This window comes from Mya arenaria, chromosome 9 (genome assembly GCF_026914265.1).
Source record: "Mya arenaria isolate MELC-2E11 chromosome 9, ASM2691426v1".
Taxonomy (NCBI): Eukaryota; Metazoa; Mollusca; class Bivalvia; order Myida; family Myidae; genus Mya; species Mya arenaria.
Window position 1 is genome coordinate 55,365,019 of NC_069130.1, and position 20,715 is coordinate 55,385,733.

The 20,715-nt window shown below is 34.5% G+C and overlaps 2 protein-coding genes across 5 annotated transcripts; both read left to right on the forward strand.

The window, feature by feature from the left end:
- The first annotated feature begins 5,244 nt into the window (after nt 1-5,244).
- Nucleotides 5,245-10,289, forward strand: LOC128203686 (uncharacterized). Of its 4 annotated transcripts, none has more exons than XM_052905209.1 (8): nt 5,245-5,296; nt 5,771-5,856; nt 6,940-7,267; nt 7,852-8,029; nt 8,425-8,566; nt 9,098-9,233; nt 9,420-9,645; nt 10,061-10,289. In XM_052905209.1, exons 1-8 carry the CDS (start codon nt 5,248-5,250, stop codon nt 10,272-10,274), a joined length of 1,359 nt encoding a protein of 452 aa, XP_052761169.1. In that variant the 5' UTR covers nt 5,245-5,247; the 3' UTR covers nt 10,275-10,289. The 4 variants fall into 4 exon arrangements, with proteins under 4 accessions (XP_052761169.1, XP_052761170.1, XP_052761171.1 ...); XM_052905210.1 differs by having other exon boundaries at nt 9,098-9,224; XM_052905211.1 differs by having other exon boundaries at nt 8,440-8,566.
- A 1,656-nt stretch (nt 10,290-11,945) lies between these two features.
- Nucleotides 11,946-18,944, forward strand: LOC128203254 (uncharacterized). The gene is made up of 8 exons (XM_052904579.1): nt 11,946-12,610; nt 12,859-13,153; nt 13,296-13,463; nt 15,970-16,143; nt 16,583-16,735; nt 17,065-17,170; nt 17,669-17,790; nt 18,283-18,944. The coding sequence occupies exons 1-8, from the start codon at nt 12,000-12,002 to the stop codon at nt 18,544-18,546; spliced, it is 1,893 nt and encodes a 630-aa protein (XP_052760539.1). The 5' UTR covers nt 11,946-11,999; the 3' UTR covers nt 18,547-18,944.
- The last annotated feature ends 1,771 nt before the right edge of the window (nt 18,945-20,715 follow it).

The following is a 20,715-nucleotide window of genomic DNA, read 5'->3' on the forward strand; positions in this document are numbered from 1 at the left end:
ACAGAGTTTGCATAAAAAAATAAGCAAGGGGCGTTACTTTACAATCAGAGTTCTAATTATTAGGTGCATAACTTCAAATCGGTATCTTTGTCTGAAGTACTACAGATCTTATGATAATGAGGTCAAAACACTGCAGCCTGCGTGATCGCTATTGGACTAATTTAACATTAGATATAATATCCAATGACTAAATTTTAGGCAATTCTTCTATTATCGGACTTAAAATAAATAGTGATAAATACGGTATTTGTGAAAACGTGGTCGAAAAATCAGCTCATTTTAAATTAAATTCCATTAAAATATTGACCACTTAATTATATATACATTACATATAATTGAGCTTGTTGCAAGAGCTTCCATACAACTAGGGATAGCTCGTTTATTAATACGTGGTAGAATTGCAAGATATATCATGGAGAGAGATGGTTTATTTTTGAATACATGTTCAATAAGCCACATGGCCCGTGAGAAAAACAAAATACACGATTTAACATTTACAAATGACAAAGCAAGTGGAGCACGTAAGGCTTGTTTAAATTTTACGATAGATTTTACAGCTAACGAAGGACATGATAAGAGACAACGTAATACTTAAAGGTGCAAGTCGACATCATATACGGAGAAGGTGTTCATATACCTATATTACTACATACAGTGTCAACAAAGTGCAACATAGAAATCTGAGAAAAGTGAACTTTTTACACATTGTACATTTACACATTTCAAAAACAAAATTATCGATCTTCAATACATACAAATCAAAGGACAAATTTACCAATACATAAAATGAAATGTAAGGCAACATATTACAACAGTAAAAACAACAAAAAGAAAAAAAAATGGAAAAAGAAGGTTGTTTATATTTGTAAACTTTTTCTAAATTTAAAAACCTTATCTACGTATGTGCATAACTTTCTGAGTTTAGTAATATAAGTATTTTCGAAGAGTTGTTTAAGTTTATACATACTTGGATTGGACCAATAATATTTTGCAATGTATCTTTTACGGAGTTCAGTAATTTTGAGCATTTGGCGTAAACAATAGGTATATATGATTTTAGGTAAATCTTGTTTGCAATAAAATAAATTGATAAAAAAATGCAATAAAATAAATTGAAAAAAATATAATTGATTTCTTGTTTTGGAAAGTTTAACTTATATCATTCTTTATTGGCGAGTTGTAAAATTGCGTTTTTCTCAAATCATGAAAAAATGTAAACTTGCTTTAAAAATTTGATACTATTGTAAAAATGGTATCATTGTTTATAGAATTCATTAGTGAACTAAAATGTTTGCTGACTTAAATGGATAACATGCTTTTAATCAAAGACAAATAAGACGAACCACAAAGAATTCAATTATTAAAATTCGAAGGAAAAGGAATAAATATCGAAGACAATGCTTTTTATGAAAGATTATTTTTTTGTTTGAAAGAAAGGTGCAGAAATCACGGTAATTCTGCTTTATAACACGATAGTTGGTCACTGTAAATATTGCAGCACTCACCACTTATTTTATATTTGTGCGTTTTCAGCTATTAAATACACGGTTACATTCTTGTTATCTATAATTAATAGTTTCTATAAATGCATTATTTAGTATAGTGTAGTTAAAGGTTCATCACTCAAAATATATGTTTGTTATACATGTTTTAGTATTAAATATAGATACGAGTGTCACTAAAAATGTTTGATAAATGTTATTTGGAACTTTGCGAGTATGTCGAAACATGGGCAAAATCTTTATCGTGTATTACAGATTTATAAAAGATTATAGAAATGTAATGCATGTCTGTAAACGTGCGTCCCAAGCCTTTTTGTCAAAAAGATAACCACAAAAGTGTTTGAGTTTCTGTTTAAGGTGTCTGTTTGGTTTTTGCACTGTGCTTAAATAGGCATTTAAATGCTACTGGGCTTGTCCCTGTGTTGTTGAAATATCACATCATCGTACTTAATATATCGATTTGAATTCCCTGAACATCAGCAACCACAGATCTTCAAATCTCTGTAATGATGATGATGATGTTGTAATATCAACAGAAGTACATCACTACATGATATACATATTTAGGAGAACACCACTACTACTTCTATCATCTTTTTCTGCCTTAATGTTTCTCTTCTTCTCCTTTTTTTATTTCTTACACTTAGCTTAACTGCTTCTATTTTTTTGTTTTATAGCATTACACGTTCTTTTAATTAGAAATTTTTTCCTAGGTATTATAGAACGCATTATTCTCATTCCTTTGTATATGAACACAGCATTACTGCATAAATATTGCATTTGTTTTCATATTTTGTGTGATATCGTAATCATTTTGCTTTCCATATGACTTTTTTGGAAAGGGCTGCAACTGATGTTGGAAATATTCGTGACCCAATCATTTTGCCTGCCCTTTTTATATGAACGTAAGCTTTGTAACATTGCGCTGTTTCTGTTTCATTGTTGTTTGCCTCATAATAATTTGTGCAAATCTATCGTCAAGCTATAAAATATGTTTTAATTTAAAAACCGCAGTTGCAATTTTGAAATTATTCCTAAAATGTTCACGTTAAAGGAAGTATAACAACAAGCCTACTTTAAAGTATAAGCCACATAACCTAAACATTCATTAACGTGATTATAATTTGATTGATTTATACTTACCGTCCTTTAAGCCTATTTAAGAAACACTGGTCTAAAATTTAAACACCGAGAAATATAAAGTTTAATAATAGTTAATGAATTCGCTTTTAAACTGCTATATTCCGGATTGATGTAAAGACTGTAATGTAAGAATAAAATATTGAAGTCTATGTTCAATGCTATATTTTCAGTTTCTGTATATTGTATCGCATTCAAATTTATTATGAAACATGATAACGATTATCCTACACAGCATATTGCATACACAATATGAAAACGTCAAAGTCAAGTGTGTTTGCTCTTGAGAAGCGTCAATGTAACGTTATTCATACAAAAGGGGCATATTTTTCATGCTGATTAAATAATATTATAAGACCATTGTAAACGAACATATACTTTTTCAAACAGCATATACGTATATATATTTTTTTAAACCTAGCACTCATTTGCAGAACAAAATAAAAGGCGGCTAAATTTTCGGTAATTGGAAATAGTTGCTTTGTTTCTGGTGAAAATAATCCCGTGTTTATATCCCTTTATTTCTCGTAACAAACAAATCTGCCCTTTAGAAAAGTTTATTAGCCGATAAACACGTCTCATTAATTTTTTGTAATGAAGAAGAAGTATTATCATATTTTTTTAGGAAATTAAAAATATTTTTATGTTTCGAAGAGACCACTTTATTTTAATTCATTTGAATAAACGTATAAGTACTCAAGCACCGCATTTTCTTTACATTAAAATCAGAGAGCCTTCAATGAAATACAAACAGAATCATCTTCTTCAGAACTGGACAATATATTATATCTCATATATGAAACTTTGAACATAATGTTCTTAACCATTATTTACAAATATATAGTTCAACGGAAATGACTATAACAGAAGTGTTCACGACTTTCACATTCCAGTGTCTGTTACAACCAACAAAAACATCGGGAAATATCAACGACTGTTGTATAAGGGAAGCCTTTGGTGGGATTTGTCCAAAGCTGCACATTTTCCACAAGACATAGTGTAATTATAATTCCATTTGGCAGCAAACATGTCCGAAGAGATGCTCTAGAAAAGTATTTTTCGTTTACTAAAATACGTTTATGAGCCCGGTGCTATTTTAAAAAAGGTAGGTTTGCTTTGCGATAAGAAGTCGTTTAAAACATTCTTTATAAAGTGGCAACCTAAGGTAAACTTGCATTATAACAATCTCAAAAGACTAGTTTACAATAAAGCACGACTTTAGTGACCGACCCTTAATAAATATTATTAATTTAATGCATATTGGTATTGTTTGAAAACTTGTTCTTAGTTTAAGTGTTGTTTCGCCTAATATCATAAAACTGTTAAACTTAGAAGCTGTTTTCAATACGGGGTTTGAATGGTTCATCCTACATAATTGTCTGGCTAAGATCAGAGTTGAGTCGGTCATTTAAATGCCAACTGAACTTATAAGCAGAGCTCAGAGGAAGTGGAAACTGAATTGTCCGTTATAGCTGGTGTCCACATATATTTGTATAAAGTACATTTCACTAGCGTGTAACTTTGACAAGACCCCTACAAAATTCAACTACGTCCATTGTCGTGGTAAACGTTGGTTGTACGAATGATAGTGTTTTTAAGTCATTTTAATATATAAAATATTTCAGTATGGTTTCCTCAAACGGTAATAATCATTCCGTTTTTTTTTAATTAATAATCTTATTCGGAAATCAAACTTACCATCAATTTATTTTATAAAATATAATTATATTGACTTAATATAGAAATATCGGCGTTATAAAAATTAAATAATGCCCAATTGATTCTAAGCTTATTGTCATCCGGCTAATATCTGCCCTTCGAAACCAAACAAAGAACTCTTTACGAAAATACAAATATAGCAACGAACAAACAATTTATACAATAAGTAAGATCACAACTGAAAAAATAATTTTGGCATATCAATATGATTAACCATACAATTGATTCAATCTCTTGTGATTTATTGATATTCACCGACACCCTTCATGTTGGTTGTCATTTAGACCCATTATACAGATTTCTGTAAATAAAAAAATGCGATGTTAAGCATTATTGCAATCATTGAACTGTTACACTTTGCATTTACCAAGTAATAAGCACACATGATATTCGGTACTGATTTCCGTACAAATGAGCAACAGGCCATTATTCCTTACCAAATTAGGAAATTATAATGGCATGTCAGTAGTTGATATTGGTGTGCCTTTGCACATTTTAGTAATGTTCACTATAGTAAGTATATATTTGTAAAACAACTGATAAATAATTTTACCAGAACAGATAACATGTTTTCTTAGCACTTGATAATGTCATGTTACACAGTTCAATGATGATGAATGAAAGAGTTTAACATCAAAGTTAACCTTTATTTGCATAAATCGTGTATAATGATGTATATGCAGGTGGATCTAGATCCAGCCAGATTACAAATTAAGGGCGTCTAGATAGTGGCAGTTCATTTAAAAGTGGAGGTCGAATCTTATCATAAATGGAACGCATTATAGGTCTGCAAAAACCTTATCCACATAGAACTCGTTTCAATCAATTTGACATCGTTAGAACCGGCCTCTTTTGCAACAGGCCATTTTTATGTCCGACTTTCAAAATGACAACTGCGATTATTTTGCTCGCTTTTTCACTACTAATATTCAGAGGTATGTCTTGTTATGTTTTGTTGTTGTGAATTAGCACTGCATTTAAGTTAAGCATTGGCAGAATCATCCAATTTTGTATTAATAATATATTAAATAATATTATGCTATGTATTAGTTATTTAAAGAAGCCAGGAGTGTCATGGGTAAACGGCAGGTCATTATCAATAGCTTTGTTGTACACGTATCTACACGTTTTGATTAACCCTGGATCATTGTCCAATATAGTGTCCCAATCGTGTCCAACTAAAGTTATTGCAGAGCTAACTAAACAAAATGTTATGTTGCTACAAATAAGGTGCAGTAAATCTAAATGCAATTTAGATAAGATTATTTATTTTGATTGTGTATGGCATCCCCCCGACGCCAACATAAAATGCTAAATCCATACTCCGTTGTTTTAAATCCAACTATACGAACGATAGTATACTAGGTACATTCCAATGCTTGATTAAATTAATTGTTTATCAATTTCAGTTGATGCCAAATTCAACCCGATTGCTTTCACTGTTGCTCAGGACTCACTGAAATTTACTATTGCTCAGGTTATTCCATACTCAACGGTACGTATCAAAAACACGTAGTTATTACGAACACGGATTTTTTATGATTTCATTTCTGGTGAAGACACTTTATGTTGCAATGTTTGAATTTTATCAATGCAAACGTTTCAACTGAATCCTGTCAAACACTTCCAATTAAACGGAGGGGACAACAACGGCGAATAAATTGGTGAAGCTCCGCCGAAAAAGCGCAGAAAAAATCACTATTAGCCGTAGCAATGCCGAAGTAGTAACGGGCTTGTTGAAACATTTATAACGTAGCTAGCCGTTGCTTTTTTCTCGGATGTTCTGACGATGTATTACCGTTCTTAACAATGTGATACTGAGCTGCCGTTCAAGTACCAATCCTCGTAAATCGCCTAATTTGTACTTCGGTATAGCTCTGGCGAGTAAATCGGCTAGGTGTGACAGGCCATTTAACATGTAACTGATAAAAAACAGAACAAGGCTGCGACTAACTAACTCTAACCCTAACCCTAGGTTTGGAAACATGTTTAACATAAAATAAATCAAATTGTCAATACGTCATTATATAAATCTATTTTCATGTTAGTATTTGATTCTCACTAAAACATATGTGTACTGCTGATCGTATTCTTCTCTGTATTTCTTTGTTTTATTCTACTACAGAATGATAATTTCTGATGTATTTCCTATATATAATGCTTATAGCTTTCAAAATTTTTGAACATTTATTAGATTGTGTAAATAGTTAATAAAACAGTAATATCTTATTAAACATAATTACTCAGTCATTTTCAATAATCATGCTTACCTAGAAACGGAGTAACACCGATATGGTATGAACGTTTTTACACGTGTTTGTATTATAACCTACATTTGGAGCATTTGAGACCGGCTGTCGGTCCCAAGTAGCCCACTTTGTCCTTAAAAATACAGTTGATCAACTTGATATAGATACATGACGGATTATTTACCTCCCCGTTTGCTAAAAACACGTTTTAATCTAATTCAGCTAGAACAGCTCTGGCCTTCCTTATTATTAGCATTTCACAAACCATTTTCTAACAATTGCTTAATTTACCAATTTTACTGATAAAGTAATCATAGTTCTTGTTACAGACCATAACTATCCACAATCCAGCTACAAACATAACGAAAGGTGTGTTCAGATGTACGAAAAACGGTATCTACGAATTTCAAGTGTACGCCGAGAGCCACTCTAATGACCGTCTCTTTCTTGAAATATACCAAAACAATTCTCTAGCTGCAACTCTTTACGGTCACACAACAGCAGACTACGCGACTGCCGGAAATGCTGTTATCCTTAAGTTGAAAGTGGATGATACGGTCATGATCAAATCAAAAGGGGCATACCCAGTATATTTGTACAATCCTGGAACCAATGAAAATACATTTACCGGAGTTGAAATGGGATCACAGTACTCAAGTAAGCCATATAATTATCCTGATTATATTTTAGTAAGTTAGTGCATATTTACAGTGTATGTTAACAAGTTACAATGCCATTACGTAATAATGTAATATCCTCTGTTTTACCTATATCTTAGAACGATATCTTTATTCGAACTACAGTTAAACATTTAGTAAAATATGCTAGTATTACATATTCACTTGATATTGATTAAACCCGGTTTGGTTTGTCAAGTAGTCGGTAAGCAGCCTACACATATGCTAAAGTGCAGACATAAACTATTTAAATCGCCCACGGCAAACAGTTGACTAATATCGAGTTTTATAAGTATACGGTGTCGTCACAATATAGGCACGGATTGACCTGACAGAGCGGTTCGGAGTAAACATTTACATATGAAACTGAATGTATCACATTTTAAGGCCATTGTTGCATTTTATGCTGTACATTTAATCAATACAGACGGACAACCAGACAGACAGACATACAGACAGACAGACAGACAGAGGAAGGTAGGTAAGTAGGTAGGTAGGTAAGTATGCAGGAGGCAGGCAGGCAGACAGATATATATTCTAGATACTTATACTTTTTCTCAACAGGTAATGACAAAAGACAACTAGTTGCATTTTCCGTGGTTTCCAACCACCACCAGAATGTAGCGGGAGGGGCATCGGTGCAGTACAACACGAACCTGCTTGATGATGACGGATCATTTAATCTTTCTACTGGACTGTTCCATGTACCTAGCAGTGGCTACTATGTTTTCCATTTCTTCAGGTATAATTTGTAACGAAATGAATATCTTACATCTGAAACCGGAGAGTGTAAAAGTAGTATATGATGATCGAGGAGTGAGAGGTATACGTAAAGGTCTGTTTAGCACTAAGTTGGTAATTGTTATTGTCTGTTTAATAAGAAGCTTACGTATATTAAGTGAATATCGTTGTTATGTATCTGCAAGATACGTATTGCTTAATATTCTAATGGTGTAAATTATGTGTATCAATTGAAGTCATTTTTACTTTACACTGGTGGTAACCGCGTTTAAGATTTAATACAAACACATTGAAATCTACTTTACATTTCTTGCTTCATAATTGGGACAACACTACCTATAATAAAATTAGGAAATGGGTAAAATGGCCAAGTGATAAGGCATCTATATTAATCAGTGCGTTGAATGGCAGTATTGCGCGGCAAAATGAGGAACTGTGGCAGGACCTTGTGCATAATGGAAACTATGTCTGCTCTATCTACGCGTTTACCGACTATGACTGGGCTGACGCTGGGAACACGGTCATCTTGCATTTAATGGTAAACTTTGTTCTGATACACTCGTTTTTAATTTAGTCAAAAGTTATGGCTATCTAGATTAGGCAGTTTCTTCACAGAAGAGTTTAGCTTACACGATCAAGACTGCAGGGCAGCTATCAAGTCATCCCAAACCTTAATTTGATCTTGCTCACTGTTATGTTCTTTTGAATGTGTAGCTATGGTTATATGTGTTAAATTAGTAAAACAATAATAAGAATAGTAGTTCACAATGCAAACCTTATACAAAACGCCCTTTGAATAAGTTAAATTTAACCAGATATTAAAATATGTAATCTTTATTTAAAATTTGTTAGTACAATCTATTTCCCTGATTTTAATACATTACATGTAAAGTAGCATTCTCTTTAATTGTAAAGATAATGCTATTTTACGTGTAATGTTTTAAAATCAGATTAAAAATAGATTTGACCAATCAAAACACATACTAGTATTATATATACATGTCTGTACAGATAAAGTAATGAAACATAATTATAAAAATAAAGTGAATGTATATAATTCATTGTCTAGGAAGGCGATACCATGACCGTCAGGGCACACCCTACATTACAAAACAACTTGTATGGGTCTCAGGATCATATATTCACCTCATTCTCGGGTGTTCAGATAATCAGCGACTCCGATATTGCGATGCCAGGTACTCAAGGTATTTACGTATTAAGCAGTAGGTATCCGATTAAATGCCTCAAAAAAGTATTCATGCATATTTGTCACAAAGGAATTTATAGTCTACATGTTGCCTTAAATACTTCGATTTTTCAACGCGTAGAATCATGTGAAATTGCCTTTTTATTAAATATATATCACATCTAGTCCGTTTACATATATTCAGATACAGACCCAGTGGTTATTTTCTCGGTTGGCTTGACGTCGAATGCGACAGGGATTTCTAATGGTGAAACAATAAAATTTGACAAGATATTTGTCGACAACAAGAATACATATAGCAGAGTTACTGGACAGTTTGTTGCCCACGTTACTGGTCTCTACGAGTTCTACTACCATTGTCTTTCTGCAAAAGGCACATACCTGTCTATTCAATTAAGGCATAATGGAAGGTAAGTGGCACCGTCCCGTAGACAAATAAATAACGCTCAGTCGAAAGGGTTCATACTAAATTCTAGGACGCCTTTATTATTTAGAGAAATAACTAAAGGGTTTTCAAAATCTTGCAGACTGCCAGATAACTCGGGCTAAGATTTTATGCTCAGATGGAAAGAAACTGTAGATAATATTTCTTACGCGATGAACTTAACGATGCACTTTGCATTCAGAGAACAGAGGACAGACGCTTATCAAATGAGTATTTAGTTGCATTGTATATCGATACTAGTCAATTGCTCATAAAACTACCAACACGACTTCTTGTGTAGGCGAATGACATATGAAGCGTGTTGGGTTGGACTTGTCTGTGTTGAAGAAATATTAATTGTACTAGCTGCGTTTGTTTTTGTTTCATAACCTGTTTTTCAGAACGGTCATCAACGGTGCCCATGCTCACAACAAAGGCCATCGAGCGTCCTCGGGGAACTCCGCTGTAATGGAGTTAAGTGGTGGAGAAACGATGGATGTATCTGGGACACCCTCTTCTGGATATAATTACTTGATTGGTGGAGCCAATGAAACATTCTGTACTTTTTCTGGGCATTTGCTGTATGCTTACGGACCAGGTGCCATTATTGGTTAAAATAAACGATTTCCAGATGGTTCAAATTGTAGTTGCTTGTTAGCTTTGTGAAGAACGAATGAGAGAATGGTACAACGTTTCATTTTATTATTAAGCTTACCTGGAAATAAATGTTTCTATTTGCACACTCAAGTTATTATAAAAAAGCGTAAAAATGGGTTAGAATAAGGTGTTAGGATTGATAACAGATGAACAAAACAGGTGTAATCTTTGACCGTCTACATGTGCAATTTCTAAACAATTCAATATTTGCGTGTACGATGAATATCAGTTTTTCAACAGGAGTTGACATATTAAATATGAAGGTACCAGTATTTTTTAACTATGCCAATCAATTTATATGTAATAATTTACGTTGACGACTTTCAAATGTTATTTGTTAGGTTAATAAGTAACTCTCAGTATATTTAATACCGCACATTTTTTTATCATTGAGCATGCTTTGTACGGTAATGTGATTATGAAAACAATACTAGCACTACAAAACTTCAGATTTATTTCACGATTGATATTTATTTAGTTTAGTTTAAATCATATAATTTCTAATGAGCACTTTAGCTCTTTCAAATTAAATGATGTTATTGCTTCCATTAATGGAGAAACGCTTTTGTCCCAGCTATCTGATAAGAAAACCTTCTCTTATAACGAGCATTTTCTAGTTACACTTATATCATACAATTAAAAATAACAAGGAAATGCAAGTACTTGTAAAAATAGAAGAGTATATTGGAAATGCACGAAAATCAGTCTAAACAAAGGATAGATCAAATAGCATGCTTTTAAATCCCAAAAGTAATGCAGAACTTAAATAATATTATTTACGATTAAACAATTATTAAATTTAGAAAAAAACCCCGTTCCGGTTCATTTTTAAGCAGGATGAGTGTATATAAAGCGTTGTCCTAAAGCGATGATAATAATAATGATAATGGTAGTGATGATGATGATGATGGTGATGGTGATGATGATGATGATGATGATGATGATGATGATGGTGGAGATGATGACGGTGATGATGATGATGGTGGTGGAGATGATGATGATGATGATGAGTGTGGTGCTTATGGTGATGCTCCTGCTTCTTCTTCTACTTCGCCTTTTGTTGCTGCTACAGTTAATGATGAAGATCAGGATACTAATAAAAAGATGATGATGATGATGATGATGATGATGATGATGATGATGATGATGATGATGATGATGAAAATGATGATGATGATGATGATGGTGGTGGTGGTGGTGGTGGTGGTGGTGGTGGTGTTGTTGGTGGTGGTGGTGATGATGATGATGATGATGATGATGATGATGATGATGATGATGATGATGATGATGATGATGATGATGATGATGATGATGACGACGACGATAATGATGATGATGATGATGATGATGATGATGATGATGATGATGATGATGATGATGATGATGATCATATATTTTCTAATTTTCATAATCTATGTGAGGTTTTGAACAAACTGTTATTTTAACCTATCATGCACCATTATGATGCATATACATTCCATATCTTGCAAGTACTACCACTATCTCGTTAAGCAGCTTTTTATCATTGAGATAAACATTATCAAGGCGAAACGAGTGCTCTTGTAAGTACATATCATGCGATTTGTCCTAGATATAAGGCATGTCACATGAACTTAATAAAATAAACCATACAATTTAAACATTAGAAACTAAACGTATTCACAATTTTATGTCATTCTCAAAATGTGTTTAAAACAAATCGGGTTGTTGACCGTTTGCGGTGTGGTCAGTGTTATGCTATCGATAACACGTGTAAATGGAACATCAACCGTGCGTGATATTAAATCAACAGTGGAATCTTTATTTAACAAGGTGACATCAGAACAAGTGAAACAAGACTCACCCTTTATACCGCCATTATTTTGGGAGAAGAAGCGGGGAACGTGGGAAAGTGACGTCAGATTCTACTTTCATGGGCATGAAGAGCTCTTCCTGATGCGCGAGGCATTCCGTGTCTATGACGACAACATGTTTGCAACAGCATGGATTACGTCATGTCTACTTGAGTCATTTCGCTATGGAAACGCACCAAAACCATTGGAAGATGCTGTTACAGCAGGGGTTCTTGCTATTGAAGAGTACCATGACAAGAATGTCAACTATTCGAACTCCTTAATGACTTTCTGGCCTCAGAAGTATAATGCTACATACAAAGCGTGGTCAAGTTATCCTTATAACTTGCATCACTTCTTTGATTTAGCGGCATCTACTAACTTTTCGGCCTTTGAACAGCTTTTAGATAGAATCGGATTGCAGGACATTGCTGAAATAATGGAGCGCCTCCTTAGAACAGAGTAAGCGTTATTTAACCTAATTTGTATGTTTCGATTATCACTACGTTTACATACATATGGTGTCGATTTTAATGACAAATTTCAGATCGTTTTAACATTTCACGTCAAAATGCTACTGTTTTACACTGAAATGTCATATGTATTATACATCATAAATATTATTTCAAAATAATTGTCTGGAATACATTGAATAAAGTTCTTATATAGTAAATGTTCCTGAAAAATTAAAATCGTAATTTCATTTTTAGGCATGGTTACCTCCATGCTTTTCAGATTCCTCCAGACTTTGATGACACCTTTGTCAACCTCGGTCTAGGTTCTTTACTAGCGGAAATGAAGGATGAATTTCCGGCAGCGCATGCGCAGTGGCAGTCTCAAAATACCAACGTGACGTCAGTGTTTGATGCATTGAAGAAATACGCTTACCGCCCAATGTCTTCAGACTACAACGTTAATGCAATAGACTGTAGAACGTACTTCTACCTTAGATATTTTCTACAGAAAGTTCCTAAAGATGAAGATGTCATGCTTGTTCCAACGTGGGTATGTATCTTTAGGACTAAACGCATATGCTTCAGGTTAAATATATTCTAAAATCTGCCAATTATACAAATGAAAACGAATTTCATTCCTTGACAAGCAGTTATGAACCATGCTTCATTATCATTTATTCTAATACATGTAGATACAAAACGCCGATGAAGTGAAAATCTGGTCGAGCCGTGGTGTTGATATGCCTTTCAACACCAATAATGTTGACGTCACTGTTGCTGCAAACGCTGTGTTTGGAATAACGACGTCTATTTTGAACGGCGTCATTGATTCAACAGTGTTAGATGACACTGATATAAAGGTATAAACACGTTGTTTTATAAAAGTTTATTTACAAATTAACACGCTACTGCTGAAACTTAAAAGACGGGAAATGTGAAAAGCTGTTGAATGCAAACACCATTTAATTTGTATTGTGTAAAAATACATTAATACAATATATGACAATAAAAAAAGAAGTGGTCGTGAAATGTATTTTACGTGCATATCAAACAAGTCATTTGAAAGGAGTGTTTATAACATTGACTTGACATTCTCGATGTACTCAGTATTGACATTACATTCGCGGCATACTCAGTTTAGAGGTTAAATTCGCGGCATACTCAGTATTGAAGATACATTCACGGCGTGCTCACTATTGATGTTACATTCACGGCGTATTCAGTATTGATGTTACATTCACAGCTTCTCACTATTGATGTTGCATTCACGGCGTACTCGGTATTGATGTTACATTCACGGCGTACTCAGTATTGATGTTACATTCACGGCGTGCTCACTATTGATGTTACATTCACGGCGTATTCAGTATTGATGTTACATTCACAGCTTCTCACTATTGATGTTGCATTCACGGCGTACTCGGTATTGATGTTACATTCACGGCGTACTCAATATTGATGTTACATTCACAGCTTCTCACTATTGATGTTACATTCACGGCGTACTCGGTATTGATGTTACATTCACGGCGTACTCAGTATTGATGTTACATTCACGGCGTACTCAGTATTGATGTTACATTCACGGCGTACTCAATATTGATGTTACATTCACAGCTTCTCACTATTGATGTTACATTCACAGCTTCTCACTATTGATGTTGCATTCACGGCGTACTCGGTATTGATGTTACATTCACGGCGTACTCAGTATTAATGTTACATTCACGGCGTGCTCATTTTAGACGTTAAATTCGCGGCATACTCAGTATTGAAGATACATTCACGGCGTACTCAGTATTGATGTTACATTCACGGCCTACTTAGTATTGTTGTTACATTCACGGCGTACTCAGTATTGAAGATACATTCACGGCGTACTCAGTATTGATGTTACATTCACTGCCTACTTAGTATTGTTGTTACATTTACGGCGTTCCCAGTATTGATGTTACATTCACGGCGTACTCAGTATTGATGTTACATTCACGGCGTACTCAGTATTGATGTTACATTCACGGCCTACTTAGTATTGTAATTACATTCACGGCGTACCCAGAATTGAAAATAAGTTCACGGCGTACTCAGTATTGATGTTATATTCACGTTGTACTCAGTATTGATGTTACATTCACGGCGTACTCAATATTGATGTTACATTCACGGCGTACTCAGTATTGATGTTACATTCACGGCGTACTCAGTATTGATGTTACATTCACGGAGTACTCAGTATTGATGTTACATTCACGGCCTACTTAGTATTGTTGTTACATTCACGGCGTACTCAGTATTGATGTTACTTTCACGGCGTACTCAGTATTGACGATACATTCACAGCGTACTCAGCATTGACGTTGCATTCACGGCGTACTCAGTATTGATGTTACAATAACGGAGTACTCAGTATTGATGTTACATTCACGGCGTACTCAGTATTGATGTTACATTCACGGCGTACTCAGTATTGACGTTACATTCACGGTCTACTTAGTATTGACGTTTCACGGCCTACTCATATTACAGTTATATACGCGGCCTACCCAGTATTAACGTAACATTCGCGTCCTACTCAGTATTGACGTTTCATTCGCGACCTACTAAGTATTGACGATATACTCGCGACCTACTCGGAATTGACGTTACATTCGCGACCTACTCGGAATTGACGATACATGCGCGACCTACTCAGTATTGACGTTTCATTCGCGACCTACTCGGAATTGAAGTTACATTCGCGGCCAACTCTCCTCTTTTTGCATGGAAAAATCCGTTCTTATCCCTGACTTTAATGTACGAATAATACAGCCCATAATTACGATAAAGCTTTGATAATGAAAATAATCACAAGTCATGAACATGTAAGATTTTTATCTTGCAAATGACGTTAAAATAGCCTAGTTTTTGTGAAGAATATCGTTTACTGACAGCTTTATCCCAATTTCATGCTTTTATCGCATTAATAATTTTATTAAATTCTTTCTACTCAGACCCAAAAATGGGACTTTTACAATGTACTAAGCACATAGGCATATCGTAAGGTTAAAAAGGTGAACATTAAAGTAAACTCTTTAATAGGTCATAACTCTGTAAGAAGTGTCAAATGAATGCATTGATAATCTGTTTTACTTAGATCCCGACTCAAGAAGAATAATTGCCCTAAATTATACAAGTACTTAAAACCTTGAAAAGTTTGAATCACAGGATGATTTGTACTGAAGCACCTACTCAAGACGTGAGTGAATAGGGCTCTACTTTATAAATGCACGGACATAATAATAAAATAGAAACACATAAGTAACTGCCTCTTGAATTTTTGTTGAAACCATGCCAGTAATATTTCTTTGTTTTATCATTTTCTTTCAGCAAATATACTGGAATACTTCAAACCTGATCGCTTCAATGATTCAAACCAACTTCAGCTCTAGACACGACTTGGCCCTTCTTTATTATCCCTCCGCCATTGAGTTTTACTGGTTTGTTGCCCGTACATATGGGGAAATCACAAGGAAAGAAAAACACGGACCACTACCCCATCCGGTATTTTCACTGTATATTTAATTTATCTAACAAAGAATCTATTCTGTTTCCAAGATCGATTTCTGCAAATCGGTAAAATGCAGTGTCTCTGAGTTGGTCACAGCATACCTGTTAATGTTCATTGTCAATGCGGTACCTGCAGAGTGTAGTTTCTATTCTTAACTTATTTCAACAATTATGATGATATAACCTTGTTTATACTTTGTATTGATGTCGATTGCTGTACGCTTGCTATGTTCGCTAAATAGTGTTCTTACCGAACGGCTTGGGTAATAGTGTTTCTTTTTTCAACAGTACATAATAATTAACGAAATTGTAATGTTTTAATACATGTTTCGTCTATCTACATACTTTTTGTGTGTTTTTTTCTTTCGAAATATATCTTAAAAATTTGTGTTAACATATTTCAACATTTTCCATGACTTACCCTTGTCGGTAGATTTTGAATGATGTCAAAGAACGTCTAAGCGAGGTGCTACACGATCACATGACAACAGACCTTCTCAATAAAGCGAAGAACGATAGTCAAGGTCACTTATATTACGACGATTTTGTTGGCGACGGAGACATTGATGCCAACAACAACACTTTGGTAAGCTATTTATTGTATGTTTCAATAACAATATATTGCTCGATTGTTTAATCCTTGACAAGAAGTTCGACACTTATTATTTAATTGTTAAAAACATTGTTGAAGCTTCATTTTGCTACAGATTCGTCGAAAAATTTGGCCACAAGCCTTGTTTGAACTTTGCATCCGTTCATTCTGGCAAGCAAACATCATGTAAGCCATTGATGTCTAAACATATTGAAAACAACGCCAGAATGAGTATAATAAATGTAATGACGATATACCAGTAGCGCATCTGTTTAAAATAATATATCAAATTCACAGTCGTAAAAATGACTTGTTTTCAATAGGTTCGTGGACAAGATCGATTGTTTACAACTGGGATGGCAATTAACGCATTACTGAGCACATGGACGGTATTTGATGAACAGACTAAGAAACTTATATGGGAGAAAGGTAATTATAGCACACTATTACATCTATATTTGGAACTAAAGGAGTACAATAAACAATGATGTTGTGAATAAAGGAAATACGTTCAAAAGTCACGTTATTGATTTAATAGGCTTAGGTTTCAGGAGCGTAGCTTCCTGAATGCCTAAATAGGTAATGTCCTACATTTCTTTTCGAAAGATCGAAATAATGCAAATTCAAAAGTAAAGCATAACGTTATTTATTTTAAATTGTGTTTTTAAGGTAACGTTACAAATGTACATTTAAGGTAAAATGTAAGGATATTGATGTATTTGTAAAACTATATTACGAAATAAAATATACACCAACACGCATCTTCGGCAATAAAACTGAATAAAAATAGGCATCCGGGGCATTTCCCTTATCTTTTTACGACCAACTCAATAATGTCAGCCAAGCTACGCCACTGGCTTTTCATTCCACGGAATTGTTTCATAAAAATTCATTACCAAACTGCGATAACCACTTTTGCCTCTGCAGGCACACCCACAGAAGTAAAGGACACAGTGTCAAAGGCCGCTGCATTCCTTCAGGCTTACGAATTTGGTCTCACCTACCAGCCTTGGAACGCCTTCTTCTCGGGCTCAGTCAAAGGACACACGGTTTGAAATTACTTCAATTCCGAATTCTTAAAAAAAAATATTATATGCATTTTAAGGTCCTATGGCATTAGAAATATAACGCTGAAAATGTGGAAACAAGTTAACTAATAAGATTAAAGCTGGACCATAAATTAATTATTCTGATGAGGACTTCCCATTTCTCATCATTTCCGGATGATAAGCTATTTAATTGGTCGTCCTCTTAAAAAAACAGTTTCAGGCAATATCCGTTGTGGCAATGAACAATCCCGATTCAAAACTAGGCCTCTGCATTTCATTCCTAGCATGTGTATTATGCTTCTGAATGGTTAAGCGGCATTCCATTTATAAGACTTACACTCATTTTAAATGATACTGAAGACACTGAAGTTGTTAACATTGACAATCAACGATTTATAAATGCACTTACTGATGTAAGACCAGGTGGCATTGAATGCTCATATATAGTTTTTATTGATTCGTGTTGATACTTTATTTCATGTACAATTAAAGACTGGTGTCAGATACCCGATGAACCGGAGGACGCTCATACCAGGCGATAAACCCCAGGGATACATGACTGCGGTGCAGGGTGTGATTTATGAGCAAGAATATCAAGAGCTTATCAAAAAAGGCGTATCTGGAGAGCCAGTGCCAATTGATTTTCATGGCTACAACGATTATCCTGACTATTGGCCATTCTGGAGTTCCGAGCCGTATACATATGTAACAAATATGCTTGCTCTTGCAAAGTATTCAAATACATATGAGGAGTAGATACTTGAAAGCTAACTTCAACTCTCTTTTTAAGCTTTTGAAACAAATTCTCCATTAAACTATTATATTTGCAAGTGAATGCGAGTCTTGTTGTTCTCATAGCCTTTTTGGCGTTGTCAGGGTCGTTTTTAACAAATAACGGTAATGTTACCCATTACTGAGAAACCATTCAAAACTTGAAAATGAACCTTGTTCCTATGTTGCCACCTACAATATACACGTGCATATCAAGGCTTTGGTAATGGTTATGCTTTGTGTTGGACAAAAAACATCAGATGAGCGCTGACACTCACTCCGCGTCGCTCTAATTGACTTTTTACAAATAAAGTATTATCTTGAAAAAATTGTACATACTTCCTTTAAATAGATGCCATAAGTTAATAAATATAAATATTTTATTTCTTTTTATTAATTTTAATGTTTAATTTCAGCTACTGTTTTTGCACGTTTGGTCGATTAATGCATTTATCTCAATTCAAGTTTGCATTATTTTGGTAATATTAAACTTAATATATCATTCTAAGTGCAAAGTTATTACCACGCGTTATGAAAAACAATATTTTAGTTTGATACAGCAACTTTGTAAGTATGCACGTAATTTGTGTTTATCAAATAAATCTTACAATAACCATTCTGTTTTAAATTGACACTTTCTGGATGGCGTAGCGCATAAATAAAGCTATTCGTTTGCTATGTCCATTCGAGTTAGATTTCAGGTACAGCGTATCAAGTGAACACACTTAAACTGAAGTTTAGGAGGGGTGCGGTATATCGAATAGATGTATTTTTTATCGAATAACACTCGATTGGTTAGAGTGTAAACCAACACGTTGTTTTGTTCGTCATACAGTATATCCCCGCTTTCAAATTCTCTCATTTCAGAAAAGAAAAGGTCTATAGCAGGTATTCATAATATATCGTAACTATAAACGTGAAATGGGGTTTCAACTTTTCTCATTAAAGCATACATACAGACATCTTTCGGACACTGTTTCTTTGTAGTATCTAATGGTTTATATCTTCGTCTCGGCCGATAGCGTAAATATAGGGAAATGATCGGAATTTGCTATTGTTCTCAATGCCAGCTCAATGGTATTCTCATCCGGAAGAGTTGGCTTCAATGAATTACATCATTGCTGAATGAATACGCATTTGTTACGGTTCCCATCAGCAATCTTATTAGAAAAAGGGCAGTCTTTGGTCTTATACAACCGCCGTGTTGTCGAAGACCAAACGGGATGACAGAAATAGTACTGTTGGTGCTACTGGCCTGTATCTTTGTCATGAATAGAGGAAAATTAAAACATGATGTGTCGATTCAAGACCCATGACCTTCCTCAAACTCACACCTTTTAATTATTATTTAATATATATCTATGCCTGTGTTCCGTACATAAGGTTATGTGACGCGTGATAAACAAAAGACACTATCTAAAAGTTCAAAGTCACACAAAGAATTTAGTTATTATACAATATAGAGTGATACATTTATATACACAGTTAAAGTAAAGGTAACCATGTTCTCGCTGAAAATTTGTCATGCATTGAGGGATTTTAAAACTTCTAAGCTCATGTGTTCGGTACATACAATCCGCGTATCGAGTGCAAGACCAATAACCTTACTTTGTACGCCTTCAAGCTCCTCCCCACCCACCACACACACACACACACACGCACACACACACACACACACGCACACACACACACACACACACACACACACACACACACTTGAGGTCGCCAATCGTTGGATCTGGTGTATGCTTATATTTTATGTTACCTTTTTCGGAATGTATATATATGAATAATGCAAACTCCATTGAATTCGACGGCTCTTCGCGGGCAGTAGCCACTTACTGTAACAGCTTTTGTTGCCGACTTGGCTTATTCTCAATTAATTTCTTATCATGGTCGTCTAGTCGCAAGATGAAAGCAATACAACTGGAAAGGCATTTGCCATAATCCATACTTACTATAGTGAATATTATAAGGAAGCCAAACAATGAATTAAAGATGTTAAAAACATGGCGGAGCCGGGCCGTTGCGTGATAATTTTTGCTAGATTACGTTTCTCTCTTGCTTAATACCTTGCTTCGGCCAGGCTCCTCAAGGAATCATCCTATAATACTCTGACGTCGAAAAAGATATGCTGATTGAAGAATAAATTGC

Excerpts from the sequence above, each read along its gene's own strand:
- LOC128203686 (XM_052905209.1), top strand. The coding sequence starts at position 5,248 with ATGACAACTGCGATTATTTTGCTCGCTTTTTCACTACTAATATTCAGA. Across the intron at positions 7,268-7,851 it reads AATGGGATCACAGTACTCAA|GTAATGACAAAAGACAACTA; the intron begins GTAAGCCATATA and ends TTTTCTCAACAG. Across the intron at positions 9,234-9,419 it reads TGCGATGCCAGGTACTCAAG|ATACAGACCCAGTGGTTATT; the intron begins GTATTTACGTAT and ends ACATATATTCAG.
- LOC128203254 (XM_052904579.1), top strand. The coding sequence starts at position 12,000 with ATGTGTTTAAAACAAATCGGGTTGTTGACCGTTTGCGGTGTGGTCAGT. Across the intron at positions 13,154-13,295 it reads TCATGCTTGTTCCAACGTGG|ATACAAAACGCCGATGAAGT; the intron begins GTATGTATCTTT and ends TAATACATGTAG. Across the intron at positions 16,736-17,064 it reads ATGCCAACAACAACACTTTG|GTTCGTGGACAAGATCGATT; the intron begins GTAAGCTATTTA and ends TGTTTTCAATAG.